The 18,120-nt window shown below is 38.5% G+C and overlaps 3 protein-coding genes across 5 annotated transcripts; all 3 read right to left on the bottom strand.

Annotated features, from left to right (window-relative positions):
* Positions 1 to 467: 467 nt before the first annotated feature.
* LOC147856391 (pentatricopeptide repeat-containing protein At3g09040, mitochondrial-like) lies at positions 468 to 3,594 on the bottom strand. Its single transcript, XM_087329360.1, has 2 exons — positions 3,467 to 3,594; positions 468 to 3,331 (listed from the first exon to the last, which is right to left on the bottom strand). Exons 1-2 carry the CDS (start codon positions 3,560 to 3,562, stop codon positions 1,280 to 1,282), a joined length of 2,148 nt encoding a protein of 715 aa, XP_087185486.1. The 5' UTR covers positions 3,563 to 3,594; the 3' UTR covers positions 468 to 1,279.
* A 2,904-nt stretch (positions 3,595 to 6,498) lies between these two features.
* LOC147856390 (uncharacterized) lies at positions 6,499 to 10,545 on the bottom strand. Of its 2 annotated transcripts, XM_087329357.1 has the most exons (5): positions 8,041 to 10,545; positions 7,759 to 7,881; positions 7,492 to 7,599; positions 7,169 to 7,239; positions 6,499 to 6,670 (listed from the first exon to the last, which is right to left on the bottom strand). In XM_087329357.1, the coding sequence occupies exons 1-5, from the start codon at positions 10,543 to 10,545 to the stop codon at positions 6,499 to 6,501; spliced, it is 2,979 nt and encodes a 992-aa protein (XP_087185483.1). The 2 variants fall into 2 exon arrangements, with proteins under 2 accessions (XP_087185483.1, XP_087185484.1); XM_087329358.1 differs by lacking the exon at positions 7,492 to 7,599.
* A 5,026-nt stretch (positions 10,546 to 15,571) lies between these two features.
* On the bottom strand, positions 15,572 to 17,844 carry LOC147856389 (uncharacterized). Of its 2 annotated transcripts, none has more exons than XM_087329792.1 (7): positions 17,625 to 17,844; positions 17,205 to 17,276; positions 16,877 to 16,959; positions 16,623 to 16,782; positions 16,239 to 16,319; positions 16,064 to 16,150; positions 15,572 to 15,964 (listed from the first exon to the last, which is right to left on the bottom strand). In XM_087329792.1, exons 1-7 carry the CDS (start codon positions 17,793 to 17,795, stop codon positions 15,890 to 15,892), a joined length of 729 nt encoding a protein of 242 aa, XP_087185918.1. In that variant the 5' UTR covers positions 17,796 to 17,844; the 3' UTR covers positions 15,572 to 15,889. The 2 variants fall into 2 exon arrangements, with proteins under 2 accessions (XP_087185918.1, XP_087185919.1); XM_087329793.1 differs by having other exon boundaries at positions 15,572 to 15,958.
* Between the last annotated feature and the right edge of the window lie 276 nt (positions 17,845 to 18,120).

Here is an 18,120-nt window from a genome sequence, read left to right as displayed (position 1 = left end):
ATGCAAAGTTTCCTTTGAAACCTTACACTCCTACAAACAATCATATGGGGAGGACGGTTGATGCAATGTTTCAACAAATGCAAACAATCATATGGGGAGGACAGTTGATGCAATGTTTCAACAAATGTTTGAACACAACCACGCTGAGTAATGTGGAGTAAATGCAAAGGTCACAAATGAACCGCTAGATGGAACAACTATGAATGAAACTGACAAGGATTAGATGTATGATAATTAATGAGGATATCTCACAACTATATGTGCGCATACTCTTAAGAGCATGTGCTAAGCATAAATACAAGTGACAAAGATGGCTTGCTTTTTCAAGATGCACACCTCTCCGATATTGTATGTCATACACATCCTTGGACCTACATATGTATTTTACTTGGAGTTTGTCCTCAAATTCATTGCTTAATTCATAAGAATAAACGTTTGCCAAGGAATGTTTGGACATCACAATATTTTATTTAGATTTTATTAAACTAGCTAGATGTGTATCACACAACATCTCCATTATTTACAGATATATATTGTTAAGATTTGCCACAAGTTTACACTAAAGCATATTTTACTGCTATTGAAACGCCTCTTTTATTTGATCAAGGCTGTAAGTTTCTTGCAGCTGAAGGTCCACTTGCCTTTGGCTGCTATCAACCATTAAATGTTTCTGTTGTTTGATCTTTTGACCACTTCTCTGCCCTCCCAAAGTGTACAAAGTCAATCCATATGCATGGGACAAAAATCAAATATTTCCGAATGACTTCCACATGCAAATATTTCCATGTTTGATAATATTTTCATGTGGCACTTATTGACAAATAAGTATTTGATACCATTGGGGCCTCACACTTTGATATACGCCTTTGTAACATTTCACAATAAAACCGTATATCAAAATGTGCAGCCTCACACTTCGATATACGGCAATTGAGCTTTTGTTTCATCATAGGACATGTTCTTTCTCGTGAAAAAACTCCCTTCTCGGCACTCTCTTTGTGGTTAGGACCCTACCATGTAAGCCATAAGTCATGACTTCAACTGCTGCCTGTATCTCGCGCTGCAAATAGCAAACCATCCTCCATTAAGCAAAAAAGTCATTTCTGGGTCATGCTGAGAAATGTGTTTATAGCCAATAAAATCACGATCTTTAGCTTATCTAGCTTTGGTAAGGGACGAATATTTGACGAGCACACTCAGGGAATAGGTCACCTTCTCATAGTCTAGAAAGGACTGATGAATTTTCACTCACATTGATCCATGCACCATTCCCAGCAGCTTATGCCAGTCTCATAGATTCTATCTTTTCTGCATTCTCTTGCATGTCATTAGCTGCGAGAGTATTAGCCATAAGAGCATATGCGGCAGTGCAACTTTTATCCAGACGTACTACCTGATCAAAAGCCAGCCTCGCAAGCTTCACATTTCCCCACTTCCGAGAAGTACTTAATAATGAAAGCCAAACTGCACAAGGATTGCGTGATGGCATTGCTGTTATCACAGACATTGCTTTCTCAAAGTTTCCCCCACATCCAAAAACAAGCACCATGCAGGCATAGTGCTCGAAATTAGGAGCTACATTATATTTTTGGAGCATGTTACTAAACAGCATTTCAGCTTCATACATCAGTCCTGAGTGGCCACATGCATTTAACATGCACAAAAACATAATCTCATCAGGTGAGAAACCTTCCATTTGCATTGAGTTGAAACATTTTAATGCTTCACAACCTTTCCCATGCTGTGCATACCCAGCAATTAATGTAGACCAAGAAACCACATCTCGAACAGGAAGCTCGTCGAGCAGAGTTTGTGCAGTTGAAAGCATACCACATTTAGCATACATATCCACCAATGCAGTGCCGAGCATGATATCCTTATCCAGCAGCTCCCTACTAATGATCTTCTCGTGAATACGCTTGCCTTCATCTATGGCTCCTGAGTTGCCACAGGCCTTGAGGATGCAAATGAATGTGATTGAATTTGGACACAAGCCCTCTTGCTCCATCCGTTCAATACAGTTTACTGCTTTGTGACACTGTCCGTGTTGGGCATGTCCCATGATAAGTGTTGACCAAGAGATGACATTCCGTACAGGAAGTGCTTCTAGCACCTTCTCCGCTTTTGAAAGCATACCACATTTAGCATACATATCCACCAAAGCATTTCCGAGAACGACATCATTCTCAAGCAAACGCCTACTCACAATTTCATCATGAATTTGTTTGCCTTTGTTTATCGCACCTGCACAGCCACATGCTTTCAATAGGCATACAAAAGTAATTGCATTTGGATAATGTCCCTCGCTCCTCATTTTGCGAAAACAGTCTAGTGCTTCATGAAGTTGACCATGTTGTGCATACCCTGCAATTACTGTGGACCAAGAAACTATATCTCTTTTTGGAAGTTCTTCAAGAACACTTTGTGCTTTGGTAAGCACACCACATTTCGTATACATATCCACAAGAGCATTCCCGAGCACAATATCTTTCTCGAGCAAGCATTGCCCTACTATCTCTTCGTGAATTTGTTTGCCTTTGCCTATAGCTCCTGTGCTACCACATGCCTTCAAGATGCAAGTGAAGGTAATTGCATTTGGAGAGATGCCCTGGAGTTGCATTTCTTCAAAATAATTCAGTGCTTCACAGAATTGTCCATGATGGACGTAGCCAGAGATTAATGCATTCCATGAGACTACATTTCTTGTCTGAAGCTCTTTGAGAACCTCGTGTGCTCTAGTAATCACGCCACATTTAACATACATATCCACTAATGAAGCACCGAGCATAGCATCTTTCTTGAGCAAATCCCTACTCACAATCTCTTCGTGTATTTTCAGACCTTTTTCTATAGTTTTCATGCTCCCACAAGCTCTCAAGATGCATGTGAATGTGATTGCATCTGGGGAGAGACCTTCGCTTAGCATCTGCTCGAAATATTTGAGAGCCTCAAGACCGAGGCCTTGTCGAGAGTATCCTGAAATTAAAGCTGACCAAGAGACTACATCACGGAAAGGAAGAGATTCAAGCACTTGCCGAGCTCTATCAAGCTCCCCACATTGAGTGTACATATGGATTAAAGTGCTCGCAATATAAGGGTTATTTTCAAAACTGAGCCTTTCCAGGATATGAGCATGGAGCCTGATACCTTCACAAAGATTCTTCTTCTTGGCACAAGCCTTGAGTGAAGCCACAAGTGTGTTGTTATTATGTGCAGGAATGTCCTCAACCATACCTCCTCTTCTTCGGAGTTCTTGGCGAACCCAAAAGAGATTGTACCAGCCATCGATCCAGGTGATTGCGTTCGCAATTCCAGGAAAGCTGGAGCTGACCTGAACGGATGGAAACAGAACTTTCTCTGTCTTTCTATAATTAACTAATATATCTACATAGACGGCGGCATCTACACATACTCGCTAATCTCTAGCTCCATTTCATGGTGGTAATACGAGGATGCGATGAGTTACCTGGCTGGTCTGATGCAGAAAAGGATCCCTGAAGTGGTTCTTCCATGCGAGGTCCAGCCGTTCATGCGAGGCATTGGATTTCTGCAACTTCAACATAGGAGAGAAGGTGTTGCCAAGGTTTCCATTGACCAACTGCTACACCGACTAAACACTAAAGTTTCCGGAAGTTTCCAGAAATATATGTGGGCCCCCTTGTGGCCCCGGCAGCTCTTGGCACTTTCCCTTCGACCCGACAATCTGAGTGTCCCGTCCTTCTAGACCGTCACTACGCTAATAGGGGGGAACAAGTTTCGCACGGACTCGCACCACAACCACTCTTGAAATCGAGTTGCGCACACGATTCCCACTCCCTTTATGTTGATCTTTGTAGACCGTTCAAAAGTTGTCGCCTGTTTATTTACTCGTCGTGTCTGTCTCGCAGTCACTTTGTTTCTTTGATCGCGAAGGCACCACCCTTTGAAATCATATTTGTTTCTACTTATGTTGGTCAAGCGAGAGCAATCCCAACATGTGCCACATTCTTCGCTTGTTGTTGATGGGTGGATGTTTGATCCATCAGTTATGTGGATGGGTTAAGGAACTTTTCTAGGTTAGATATGAAAATATTGTTAAAAATACAAAAATGGATAATAAATGTTTTGTCTATGCACAACAAATAGGCCACATTCAAACCGTGGAGAGGTAAATCCATCTTAATGGCGTTGTAATTGACACAAATACAAATAAGGTATTGTTCTTTGGTATAGTCCTTCAAAAAACAACATAACACGAAACTATAGGAGGGTTGAACATCATAAGAACCCTTGTAAAGGTACCCACGAAATACAAAAGCAAACATGGACATTGTTTGTGGTAAAATAAAGGATTCAAGACAATGATGTCGTGTTATTATTATCACATGCATGTAATTGCGTTGTCGTAAAGATTGTGGTTGTGTGTCGCAACCGTCAAGGTTCTACAACTCGGGGATGATCGCGCGGATGATGCGAGGACAAGAAGGCAAGAAGACAAGATAGATGTGACATTGTCACGAAAATAATTTTATTTGTAAAACACCACTTACAATATTTATTTGCCAAAAGTTACTTGGCAAGACTCAAACTCAACTCCTCTCCTCTCTTGTAAGTAAAGCTTATCAAAACAACCACTTCAACACTTTCCTTTTTGTACTTGATTTAACTTTCTTTATCTTTATATTTACTATTTTTATGTTACAAAGCTTGTTTACCAAAAATAAGTTGTTTTGGGATAGACCACTTCAACTTCTTTATTTTCTTACTTTTCCCTTATTTTCTTTAGTATTCGTCTTCTATTCAGCAGGCCACCACCTTCTTGAGCGACATCTGCATCCTTCACCTTCGCTTGCTCTTCTTCCCTCACTTCTTCTTCCTCTCTCTCCCTCTTCCCCTTTTTCAGCCATCGTGGGAGTGGCTTTTATAGGGGGTCAACTGCCCAACCACCCTTATTTATAAATTCTACAAATTCTATTTTGTAATTGTACATTCGAGAAATTACAAAATCACCCTTATTTAATTTTGAATCCCCCTTTTGATATAATTACATTTGTGTCCCCAGTAGCATTGATCCTTCCGAAGGTTGTATCTTGGGCTTCATAACTCCGATTCACGAACCGAAATATCATAGAAGCTCCAGATGGGAAATGTTGTTCTATAGATTTTTAACATTGTTTTGACATCATGAAAGCCTCAACTTCACGACAACATCATATCTATCAAACTTATTTGTTTCAATATTATTCTATATGTCAAAGCCAAAATTGTATCACTGGACACAACATCTAATTCACACATTAATATATATTGATTAGGCCGAGATCAATATGTCATGGAATGGCGTGTTGTGTTTGCAAAGCTCCTCCTTTTCGTAATCATTGAAAGTAAATAGTTTATTTCGAAAACAAAGCGGGTCTTATTCAAAAAATAATTGATCTAGTTTGACTCAATGGATCAATGTTTGCATGACCCATGCGAATGTTACATACATGATACGACACATCAACAAATCCTTGGGTTATGATATGATTATAGAGATTTCACAACATTGTACGAAAACCCAAAGAGTGGGGGTTGATCTTAGGATAATTAACCAATTTCCATTTGACATAGACCCAATCCTTGGGGAATTAACAAGAAAGCCAAACCCCTTGACATGAAGCACATAATACATGTTTTTGTTTATATACTTGGACACGTCACACTACAAAGGCAAGGTATCGAGTAAGATAGAAAGAAGAAAGAAAAAGCCTTATCATAACTCAATAATTCATTATTTGTGTGGTGGAGCAATCAAGCATACATGAAATATCATGCTTGTAGGTGATCCATTTTGGTTGCATACTAGTAGGTAACATCCGAGTTGTCACACCAAAGGATTATATGTGTAACGAAAGCCAATGCTCTCTCTCTCTCTCTTTTCTTCTTCTGGTGGTATGGGAACATGTCATGTGACACGAAGGAGGAAGCAAGCATGTACGGTAATGAAGCATGTGATGGAAGCATATGTCTCTATGACAAGCTTTATAAAAAGAAAAGAAAACTTATGCAAGACATCGGCAGCCTCCATTATTTCTCTCATTCTAATGGCGCACAAATATGTCCCGGGGACTATTGATGTTATAAAAACGTTAAAAAAAAAGGACGAGGACGAAGCGGGCGGAAGTCCGCAGGGCCGGGGAAGAACTGCCGCATGGAGAGGAAAAGAAAAATGAGTCGCCCACGAGATGAGGAGATGCAACAAACAGCCGGACATTTAGGTGGCCGGGCGGCCGGGCCTTGGGTGGCCGTCTCATCTGTCTGAATGGGCCGGTGGTGATGGTGATGGTGATGGTGATGGTGTTGGCGATGGCGGTATGAGCTTCTCGGAAGAATGGTAGCCATGTCTGTCTGTTCGTTGATATGCTGTATATGAAAACCTAGATACATACATATACATATACATATGTAGATGTAGATGTATATGAGCCAGGATGACGACGACGATGATGATGACCATATCCATCATCGTCGTCATCTCTACCCAGCGAGGAAGGTGGCCGTGCGCAGGCTTTTGATGGTCATCAGGAGCTCCTCCTTCTCTGCTTGCACCTCTGCAAAGCTCAGGCTCATCTGTGTGTACCTGTCCCTCATCTCCCTCAACTCCTCTTCTACTCTCTCCGGATTGCTCCCCACCACAGATCCTTCAAGGCTGCCCCAAAAACCAGTTAAATCCGGATCGGTAAATTCTGCTCAAAAAAATTTCCTTGTGGGACTTTTATGTATGTGAGATTCTTAACACATGTTTTGGATATGTACAATAAGGTACATTTCAACTTGTGCCAGAGTATCGTTTGTAAGGACCCACCATGGCAACGCAGAATTGAAATAGTCATTCTATATTAGTTCAAATTTATATTGGCTACTAATCATGAGCTCATTTTCTTGATCTTGTCAGATGTGAATGTGGTGTATGCATGTGGAATGTGGATTATGGTATTTGATATCTGGTATTTGGTATTTGGTATGTGGATGCGGTGTATGCATGTGGAATGTGGATTATGGTAATTGATATCTGGTATTTGGTATGTGCTGTGTTGTATGTGGTATGTGGTACATTGAATATGTATGGGTACATGCACATGTATGGTGTGCGTAGCTTTAATAACCTATTCAAAGTATCAGAATTCACATGAATATAATCGTCTACCTGTAGGTGTCATTTTCTTCCTGTGATGTTATGGTGAGCTGAGATAGTAGATTTCTTAGACGTTGATTTTCCTGCACATGAAGTAGACCACAGTTGATGCAACAAGCCAGTGTGATATGTTGCAAAAAAAGAGATTAAGACCAAGCCAATGCTGTAGGTTTATATTCTGCCATTGTGTATTAAACTGCAACTTGTGTAATTATCAACGTTTCTTATTGAGGCTAGGTGTACTACAAGAACTACTAAAATTTCAAGGTAGACATCATCAGGAAAGTAAAGGGAAAAAGATTTCAAATTCTAAGAAAGATAGTTGACAAATATACCTCTTGCATAGCTTTGAATTCTTTTTGAAATGCTTCATCTGATGCAACATATTGTGAAACCTTGTCTGTTTGAGAACAAACTGAATCTTGCTTGTGCCAATTATCCCTCTGGAATAAGTCTCAGGAACATAAATCAAGTCATCCATCAACTATATCTTAAACCACTGAACCTTCTTCATGTTCAGTTATCTATATATATATAAGTGAAAAACTATATAACAGGAAATATGATTAGTGTCTTTAAATTTGCAGAATCGGTCCTAATACCTCATCTTGACATTGTCTACGAACCCCAGTATCATGCTCTGCCTTTTTGCACAGGAGTTGTTCTTTTCCCTCAAGAAGAAACTTTGCTGCTTCTAACTCTACATTTTTGGTGTTGAGTTGCTCCTATCCAAAATCAAAAGAGCAAAAAAAAGTGTATTTTTGGTTTGCTGAGTTACTCCCAGTCAACATGCAACTTGCAAACAAAGAACAAAAAAAACGATTTGTCTTGTGGGAATGGTAGCAAAATGAGACAGAAACTTGATGCTTGAGTGAGTCGTTTACCTCAAGCAATTTCACTTTTTCTGCAAGGTTGGCCATGGCTTTTACACTTTGAGACATGCCAGTGCCAGTGCTCATCATCTTATGCGTAGTTTTAGGTTGATGCTTCGTGGGCTTTTGGCCTCCATTAATATCATCCTTCTCTTTTTCTCGAAGCTTTTTCTTGGAAAGAGCTAGAAGTTCAGATTTGTGTTGGACCTCCCGTTGGAATAATAACATTTTCTTTTTTATCTCATCTTTTTCCTCTTCTTGCTCAATGAGCTTTTTCTTCAAGTCAGATGCGTGCTTGCGAAGCCGGACTATTTCATTTTTCTGGTCAAGCTCAGGTGCTTTTTTAGCACTTTTGGAAATGCTAGTATTCTTTTCTTCCAATGAAGCATTTTGATGCCTAGCACTTTTTGCCTTATCTTTCCACATGGTCAGCTCCTTCGTAAGATTTGCATTGTCATTCTGGAGTTTATTAATGCAGCTTTGTGCTTTCTCTTTTTCCATGAGCATCTCATGATGTGAAGCTGTCAACCCTTGCAGCTGGACGATCAGTTTTTCTTCTTGATCGATTCTCTTGCCACCAAGGAACTGTAATCTGCTCTCGAGTTGGGTCATTGTTTGTTCATAGACAACTGTTTCATTTTGAATGTCGAGGAGTTCTCTACCCATGTCTTTGACTTTCTTGTCTAATTCGAGCTCTCTTTGCTGTGCTGATTTCAATCTATGACTGATTTCATTTTTCTCAGATGCCACATCAGACAGTTTCTCTGCAAGATTAGCATTTTCTAGCTTCAGTTCGTGCACTCTACTCTCTGATGCCAATAATGACATCTTCAAATCATCTATGTCTTTTTGGTGAAGGTCAAATGGCTTATTATTCGTGTTTCGATCCTCTTCGGCATTATCCTGATGTCTTCGCTCTAAGCCACATTTGTCAATTTCAGCCTCAGCTAGCTTATAATAAGTCTGCTGGAGCTTGTCCTGAGCCCTTTCTAAATCATCTCTAAGCTTTGCAATATCATCATTAGCCTCGTGGAGTTGTTGAAGCCTTTGAGAACAAATCTGCTCCAGCTCTTGCAATTTCTGTTGTAGAGTTGCTTGTGCTGCCTTCGATGACCTTAAAGAAGTATCGGCTTTTTCTTTAGCTATGAGAAGTGAGTTAACATGGTCTTGTAACTCTTTGTGTGTCAACTGAAAAGACCTCAGAGAAGCATCAGCTATTTCCTTAGCATTACGGAGAAAGTGGACCTCTTCTTCTTTCTGTCTAAGTTGATTCTGTGCCTCAGTTAAGTCTTTATTTACCTCTTGACATTGCAAGTTCATTTCATCTAGTTTTTCCTCGGTACTTGTAAGCTGTTTCTTTAGAACAGAAAACGCTTCATCTTTTTCCTCCTGCAAAGTTTTATTCACACCTTCAAGATTCTCGATGGTATTAATGGCAATCTCGTAACTTTGGGTGATTACAGATATCTTTTCTCTCAAGGTTTTCATTTGACCTCTCTGTGACATGAGCAATGATCGCTCTTTCTCATGCTCTATGATGTCTTTTCTTAGCATTGAAATCTCTTGGGTCAAGGAAGAATTACTCTCCTCTGATTTCTTTAGCATCGATTCCAGTTGCTCATTCTTGATCCGCAATGTGTCAACAGTAGAACTAAGCTCTTCCAGAAAGACCTTATTGCTATCTAGCTGGCTTTGTGATAACTCCTCAGAGAGGTGAAGCTTATCTCGCAGATCATTAACTGTACACTGTAGTTCTTTTAGCTTCTTTTCCAATCCATTCTCAGTAGAGGGGACTTGGTCTTGCCATGTGGCCAATTTTGATTCAAGTCGGTGAACCAAAGCATCTTTTTCATTGGTTAGATGGCGTAGGTTCATCAATTGTGACAAAAGATTCATGTTCTCTTCCCGTATCTCACCACATTCTCTGCCTGCCTTCTCCAAATCTAATTTCAGCTTATCGATATCCTCTGTTTTCCCATGTATTGTGTGCTCCTCTATGTATAACTTGAGTTCTTTGATTACTTTCTCGCTTTCTTCAAGTTTTTTCATCCATAAAGCCTTCTCTTCTTCAAAATAATTGGCAGAATCATTCATTCCTCTGAGTTTCGCTATCTCTTTTTCTCTGCTTTGTAGCAAATCATCCAAGTCTTTTATCTCCAGGAGAAGTTCTGAGTTGGACTCGATTGTTTTCTCGAGTTGCAATGCGAGGCTCCTGTTCACACTAGCCTTGTAAGCCACCTCTTCTTTAAGCTCAGCTATGGTATTCTCTGCATCTTCTAGCTCTAAATGAACCTTCGGTTGTTGCATATACCTTCTATCATCAAACCTTTTCTTCACCAATGTGAAACGTTCGGTTTCATGTTTGTTATTTCCTATTTCTGTTTTCAAGGTTTGTAGCTCGGCCGACATTTCAGAGACACTCTTCTTCTCTATTGCAAGTAGCTCTTTCAATTGCTCAACCTCGGAGTTCTCCATCTCCTTTAAAGTTACATCCTTCAGCACCTCTTCAAGAGTCATATCTGTCAAATTTGCATATCATTGTATCTGCTCGTGGTTATCAATGGATTGAAAAGCTCAGTTCTATAGCATTGAATTCGGATTGCCATGGTTTCTGCTCTGAGATAGGCACCAAAATACATGTCATTTCATTATCACAGATTATCACAGAAAAAACATTATCACATTTCATTTAAATACAAATTATCACAGAAAAAACATTATCTAAAATTGAAATGCAAATTATCACTATAATTATCTTAGGATCACAAATTCATTGCTTACATACACCAACACATAAGATGGCATTGTGGCTGGAGCCACAAACCCAAAGAAAGCAACATTAAATTAAGGAAATTAACACTTTTGTTCATTCTGTATATATACATACTTATGTGTTCACCTTGTTGTATTATCCCTTCCTCAATTAATCTGTTTGTGTGTGAGCAGGACTGAATGAGAACCCCAATCTGTTTTGTTATCCAGGAATATGTCTCCAATAGTGCTTGTTGCTTCAAATGCAGAAGTAATGGAAGTACGTGAGAAATCCAATTTATTTAAATGTGACCCTTGAGGATCAACTAAATAACTTATGAAGGATTACAAATTCAAAATGAATTAGGTGGGTATCTTTGGACTCTATGAGCCATTCACTGATGACTGGGTTATCTGTGGAAATTGACCTATGTATATATTCATATATCTGAGAGGATTATGAAATGTAATGGGAAGCTATGGATTGGTAACGACTCTTAGAAATAAAAGGAGGTATCCAATAGAGAGATTTAGCTGAGTTGCATTACAATTTACAGGCACATAGAAAGAGCAAACAGAACCCAAGAGTGTCTAATTCTGTGTTGTGTACATATAAACCATTAATACAGGGGTTGTCATGATAACAAATTGTAGTGGCCCTTACTAACACTCAAGTTGCAAATGCAAATGCAGTAGTAAAATCTGATCTGTGATGAAGCTTGCTAATGAAAATTGCTCTCTACTCCCTTTTTCCATTTTTCATTAATTTTTTCAGCTTTGTTTTTGAAGTTAGTCTGTTATTTCTATTGATGTCTCGCATTGTTGGTGTTGGTGGAGTTCACACACACACACACACACACTCTCTCTCTCTCTCTTTCTCTCTCCCCTTTGCTTCTTCATCACATCTTGGGCTTGCTTACATTGTCCCCTTTCCCATTCTTGCCCACCTTTTCAGGGTCGTGTTGAGTGTATGCACGCCTGCTTGATCTAATAAAAATCAATTGAAGTTCATCCTGAAGGACACTCTTTCATGGTTCTTATGACCCGTGAAGCCTCATGGATGTGTGTTCTACAATATTGTTAGAGAAGAAGGTTTCCCTCAAGGATATGGAAATCATAGATCTATAGACAATATTGGTATTTCTGTTTCAGATCTGAACCTCTTGCAATGGGTCTTAATGAGAAATGGAAATATAGATGGCTGCGGAATGTCCAAACAAATATTGAAACACAAAGTAAGATATTATAGAATGATCGCTTGACAAATTTATGATCCTTGCATGCGACTTCTTGATAGAGATTGCCACCTATTATTCAAGCAAATATCGAAACACCAAATGAAAGATTGTAGGATAATACATGAAGAAATTATGATTCTTTGTATGTGAACTTACTACCAAGTAGGATGTTTCCTTTTGAAGAAATTATGATCCTTGTTTGTGATGTCCTAACGAGGAAGATGTTTACTTTTATTTTGGTAAGATGTCAAGGTCGATCCCCCATTGAAAGAAAAGCAAAAATATAAACTCATCCATGATTAACATTTTCTCATTTGAACCCACCTATGTAAGATGATTCAACTTTTCTTGTTTCAAATCCTATTATATGATACGACCACAATGTTTGTTGCATGTCCTCATAGGTATTTCCTAAATGACAATATTGTTAAATATGTCCCATTGTGTATGATGTGTCATTGTAGTTGTGGATGTTAGGTGGTTTTTCTTATTTCGGTTAGCAACTTGACATTGATGTAGTTGATGGGTATCAAAGCTGGATCCCACTATATACGAGAAAAACTAGAGAGTTTTGCAAGGAGCTCTATTCTAGAAACTTATGCACATTTAAGCATATAAAGTTTGAGAGTGAAATTTAATAAATCATGACTTCTAAGTGTGCTCACTCTTTATAACGTGCACACAACGGTCTTAATGTTTGCCCTCATCTAGATCACATGTTGAATTTTAAGTTTCCAAGGTGAATCTATAATGGATAACTCCACCTTATAGGATATTAAATGTTTTCACATGTTGTAAGGGGGAAGTAATAACATATAAATTTATATTGCAAAGCTTTCTAAATTAACCTTGTGGTTTCTAACTAGATGAAAGAAACTCGTAATGATTACTAAAGTAGCACAAAGAAAGAGAAGGCATTACATGGGCAATGGGGGAGGAGCTGAAAAATGGTGACGAAACAAGGGCTGACTATGTTCCTTTCAATTTAAAATGGTTTTGCGCTCCATTCAAATGTTTCACAGACAAATTAAAGACTAGTAAATGCTTCAAGATGCAAGTAAATCGATTATATCCTTGGCTCACTATGTTCCTTCCAATTTAAAATGGTTTTGCGCTCCATTCAAATGTTTCACAGACAAATTAAAGACTAGTAAATGCTTCAAGATGCAAGTAAATCGATTATATCCTTCGTGTAATGCTTTGACCCTCAATGACTCATTCAATCGCCATTGTTGATGATATTCATTTTACAACCATAGTCGATATTTTGGGTGCAAAACTCATTTAAGCTAATATCATGGATGCTTTTGATTTCAATCAAATCAAGTTGCTAATGTGGAGTAAAGTATACATCAAAATCATCAAACCTAACTTACCTCAAAACTCGTTTTCTGTCTACTTGGGTCATTATCGATCTTTTTTTAAATTGTAGGGCTGAAATTTCTCCATGGTGAACCCTTGATGATTCTATTTTTTATGTTTTTTTGTCTCCATGCATTGTCTTGTTATTAAACTCTTAGTCGTCGTTTTTAGCGTTTTAATACAAGCCTATGAGTACATGCCTTATAAGACACAACTATGATTGTTTTTTACAAACTGACTAAAGTTGGTTGTGTACCTTAAAACCTCCATGTGAATCCAAGCTTGGGAACCCCCTAGACAAATTGAGGTTCCATATTTCGGTACACTCATCGTACATACATAAAGTATATTCATATTTTCTTTTGTAAATCGCTTCTTAATCGTGATTCTAACACTCTTATGACTCCAAGAATGTAATATACAATATCGACATGAATCTTGGGTGACATTTATTCATGCTTTTGGTTTGGTTTTGAGTTCATTTATGCTGCTAATAATCATTCAAGAAGTATGTTTTTGTATGGATATATAATGTCTTTGTGCTAATGCTTTTTTGAACTAATAAAAGAGCAAGCATAAGTTCTCATTACCTTTCTTTGGATTTAATACAAGAAAATAAAAATAAAATATTTGAGACCCATGTCTATGATGAAGCATTTAATCATGAACCAATGATGGATACTATGTTTAAGGATACTTTAAAGAGAACTTACGTAAGTTATCATTTGATTTCTTTCATTATATAATCTTCCAAATGAATAATATGATTCACATTGGCCGAAATTTACATACGATGGCGAACCCTATCACAAAGCTTGGAGATGGGTTTGGCCAACTACGAAAAATTTCCCAAAGGCTTCTTGATGGACATCGACCAGTTTTGGGTCAAATGTTCATAGGTATGCATGCTTTATGTTGCAAGCACGAACAACTGCATGTATGCATACGCATGCCCATGTAATTTGGATTTCCTATCAAAGTGCAACAAAAAGATGTGTGTGAAAACCATAATGGTCAAGTTGTATGTGTAGAGGGGGGGAAATTTGTTTATGTGATATTGGGTATGATTGAAGTTGGAATTGCAACAATTAGGTGGGTAAAAAAAAGACACTCTAGACTTAAAAAATAGACTAAACTTGTTACATAATGTTGGTACATGATCTTGTGTTGATGTTGCAATGGTTATGCCCTTTCATATTGTTGGAGGTCAATTCAATTCTTGCTTTACATTTAAGCCTATCAAAAAATTTGTTCATTTTTCGTGAATGGAAATAATTTTGTAAAATTAAATGAATTTATAACAAATCCTATCAATAACTATGGAGTGTGATAATGACAATCGTAATTATAATTGTTCTTAAGTGAATTGTCAATGTTTCAACAAAGTGGAGATTGGAAAATGTTGTTACCTTACTCATCATAAAGTTCAGCCTAAGAAGATAAAAATGATTAAAGTGTAACTAGCATTCGAAAATAAATTAGCTATTCCCTCGCATCACATTTCAATGGCGACAAACATTTGGTTGTGAACTAACGAAGTCCAAGAATGACGATTATGTGAAAGAGGCTAGTGTATACATATTTTGGCAATGATATGGTTATGATAAGTGGAATGGAAGCTTGAATCTGAACATGTTTGTGTAATCTTGCTTGAAATTTGACAAGAATTTAAGTTGAGTTTAACTTGCTTGAAATCAGCTGAAAATAAATAATGAGATAGATCTATTGCAAGGATTTGCTATCTTTCAAGACATATTTCCCTTGCAAGGAAACATCCGTGAAGGCATTATGACGAATATTGCTGCATCTAAGAGCTGTATCAGATAAGCTTCACACAAGAGAGTATGATTCATGCCCTTAAGACCAACAAAAAGAAAAGTTATGCATTGCTTCGATCACCTAAGAACGAAGTGTCTTGACCCCTGCTTGCTGTTTTCAAACATAACTCCCTCCCTTATGATAAAATCACCATAAATTATGCAAAGACAAAGAACATAGCATACCAATTCTGCAAGTGCATGTTAATATGGTAAAGGTGAATTACGTAGATGTGCAAATGATATTGAATTAGAGGATAATCCTCTTATGTACTCTATCTATCAGCATACTTTCAAATGCATTGCTTGTCGAGGAAATTTGTGCATAAAAAGATCACCTAATCAAGTAAATTGGAGCAAAAAAAACAAGGTGAGTTACCATAATAGTTAAAAGCCTCAATATTGCACAATCAAAACGTTCGTTTATATCCAAATGTTCACTACATTATATGCTATCTGCATTATTTAAAGAGGAAACTGTAAATACACAATCCACGGATGGAGAGCCTAAAGTTCTCTTCTTCTTTTTTCTCCAAGGAATGATATACATATATGCATGAGCCAAACCACACCATGCCTAAGTAAGGTTTCACCATTGAGCGAATGAAAGAGACAGAGGTTGGATGTGAAGATGGTTTGGCTTGAGAAAACTGCTGCTTCAATTTGAAGACGTTTCGTCTTTTGTTGTTGTCATTATCGTGCTTGTCCGACTGCGGGCACCAGGGTAAGAATGTCTGGCCTTGTGCGAAGCAAGAGCCCTGCCTGGAACTTCAATCAAGAAAGGATTGGTTTCGAGGACCTCATTTCACTTCAAAAGAACTGCATATATTGAGTTTGTGAAGACGTTTAGATTTAAGTATAAGGTACCTCTTGTCGACGTGCCTCTAGCATGTTCATGGCTCGGGCCACAATGTAACAAGGTAGGAAAAACCCAACAACCCGGAGAAGGAAAATCTGTGCAAGAAGTTAGGATCATTTTGACACAGGCATATATGACTATGTGTATATATGTAAACCCAATTCAAATTAAACAGGGCCTTACCACTATGAACATGGAAGCATCATCATCAGCCGTCGAATCCATCATGGTAATTGTGTGACGAAGCAATAACAATGCCAACAGCTGTGGAAGAATGTAATGACAAAATAGAATCAGAATAAATGCCTTAAGTATAAGAATAATAACTGAAGGGGGGGACATAAGAAAGAAGATCAAAATACTCAGCTTAGTATATAAATAATTGAGCTAGTCTAGAAGTACTGGGCTAAGATTTCAAAATTTTCACAACATTTGGCTCATTTAAGGGGAAAAGTTTACAATAAATTCTTGCCAAAAACCTGAATCTAACAAAAACTTCCCGGAAACCATATGAAATTAGCCATTTGAACCTATTTGTTTTCTTCAATTCTAACAAGGAGAACTTACGATGAGCACTAACGATCGACAGCAGGTAGAAGTGCCAGAATGAATGGGGCTGTACTCGTCATATTCAGATTCCAGGAAACGTCTTTGAGCTGCAGCAAGAGCAAGAATACGCGGGTCACGAAGCTCCATTGAGCGTGAACCCGGAAGACCCCAATCATCACTGTACAGTCATTCATCGCAATCACATTGTATTTTGAGCCAACTTACATGCCAAACAACTTTTGACGGAAATCTTCTCTCGAGAGGAAGGTTACCTGAAATCTATGGCCACAGTTCCTGGTTGAAGCTGCAAGATAGGCGGAGGAGGTGGTGGGGAATGATATCCACATTTATAAGGCTGAAACATGACAATGGTAGCAAATTCTGATTTACTATCTCTACATACCACTGAATATATGTAGCCTACCTATGCATGCATTTGGATTTCCTAGCATTGCATACATTTGACCCTAGACACCTTCTTTAGTCGCTCTTTACAACAGTTTTAAGGTCCCATAGGCTACACATTGATCCCTGAACACTAGATATTATTGCGGCGAGCCCTTCAAATCAGCATTGTGAGAGGAAAACATGTAGATTCACCTCATGACAAATCTCGCATATCGTGTCTCCCTTCTCGTCACACCACCTCTGCACACATTTGTGGTGAGCATACTGAAACAGGGAAAATTAACAAAAACATAAGTAAAAATTGCCATGCTTGATAAAGGCCTATAACAGAACAAGGATTGATGGTTCATAAACAAAACTCAAGTAATGTATATATAGTGAGAGAAACACCCCCTCTATACTCCATCAGGAAGGAAGGAAGGAGAATTAAAACTTAATTTTGCATTATAATCATGTAAGAAAACACAAACTTCTTGTGTGAGATCAGTAAATACATACATATATGAATAGAGAGAGGCATATAGACATACATACACACATTCATACATATATGTGTGTTTGTGTATATATATAGATAGATAGATATATATGAATAGAAAGAAACAGGCTAACCTTGAGGGTACCAGAGCAAGCACAGGGAGACTCGAGGTTCGATTGGTCATCTTCTTCCTGGCAGATTCTGCATTCTGCGGCAGATGATGGGGAACTTACAAGAGAGCACTGCTCTGCACATGAGTGCTCTCTGATCGCTATGGAGGCGTGCTGTTGCCCATCATCCGCCATAGCCAACACAACCTATCGTGTCTGTCTCTGATGATTGTGGGCTCTTTCACTCACTCTCTTTCTTTCACTCACTCACTCACTCACTTGCTCTGCCTCTCCTACTACAGATTTGTGTGAGATGGGGGGGGGGGGGATTGAGCCCACGATCTCCTTAGAGAATCAGAAGCTGAGACTAGTCTCTGTCTGTCTCTAGTCTTGAAGAATCAGTCAGTCTCTGTGGTCTTTAAGAAGAGTTTGGGAGCAGGGGAGGCAGCACATGTGTGGTAAGTCACAAAAGCATTAGTTTTTTAAAAATTCAGAGTGGCTTCAAAAAGGAGTGGCAGAA

Source organism: Azolla caroliniana, unplaced genomic scaffold (assembly GCF_043228905.1).
Source record: "Azolla caroliniana isolate FFs.n. ecotype wild unplaced genomic scaffold, voAzoCaro1.0.p SCAF_13, whole genome shotgun sequence".
Classification (NCBI taxonomy): domain Eukaryota; kingdom Viridiplantae; phylum Streptophyta; class Polypodiopsida; order Salviniales; family Salviniaceae; genus Azolla; species Azolla caroliniana.
The sequence above is the reverse complement of the archived record's forward strand: the minus strand, read 5'-3'. Positions and strand labels throughout refer to the sequence as shown.

What these genes read in the sequence shown, in the direction of transcription:
- LOC147856390 (XM_087329357.1), bottom strand. Translation starts at nt 10,545, where the DNA reads ATGACTCTTGAAGAGGTGCTGAAGGATGTAACTTTAAAGGAGATGGAG. An exon ending in AAAAAGTGAAATTGCTTGAG is followed by an intron (nt 7,882 to 8,040) that starts GTAAACGACTCA and finishes GATTTTGGATAG; the next exon opens with GAGCAACTCAACACCAAAAA. An exon ending in GAAGAAAATGACACCTACAG is followed by an intron (nt 6,671 to 7,168) that starts GTAGACGATTAT and finishes TTTTTGGGGCAG; the next exon opens with CCTTGAAGGATCTGTGGTGG.
- LOC147856391 (XM_087329360.1), bottom strand. Translation starts at nt 3,562, where the DNA reads ATGTTGAAGTTGCAGAAATCCAATGCCTCGCATGAACGGCTGGACCTC. An exon ending in TTCTGCATCAGACCAGCCAG is followed by an intron (nt 3,332 to 3,466) that starts GTAACTCATCGC and finishes CCATCCGTTCAG; the next exon opens with GTCAGCTCCAGCTTTCCTGG.
- LOC147856389 (XM_087329792.1), bottom strand. Translation starts at nt 17,795, where the DNA reads ATGGCGGATGATGGGCAACAGCACGCCTCCATAGCGATCAGAGAGCAC. An exon ending in GTCGATCGTTAGTGCTCATC is followed by an intron (nt 16,320 to 16,622) that starts GTAAGTTCTCCT and finishes ATTCTTCCACAG; the next exon opens with CTGTTGGCATTGTTATTGCT. An exon ending in ATGCTTCCATGTTCATAGTG is followed by an intron (nt 16,151 to 16,238) that starts GTAAGGCCCTGT and finishes CTTCTTGCACAG; the next exon opens with ATTTTCCTTCTCCGGGTTGT.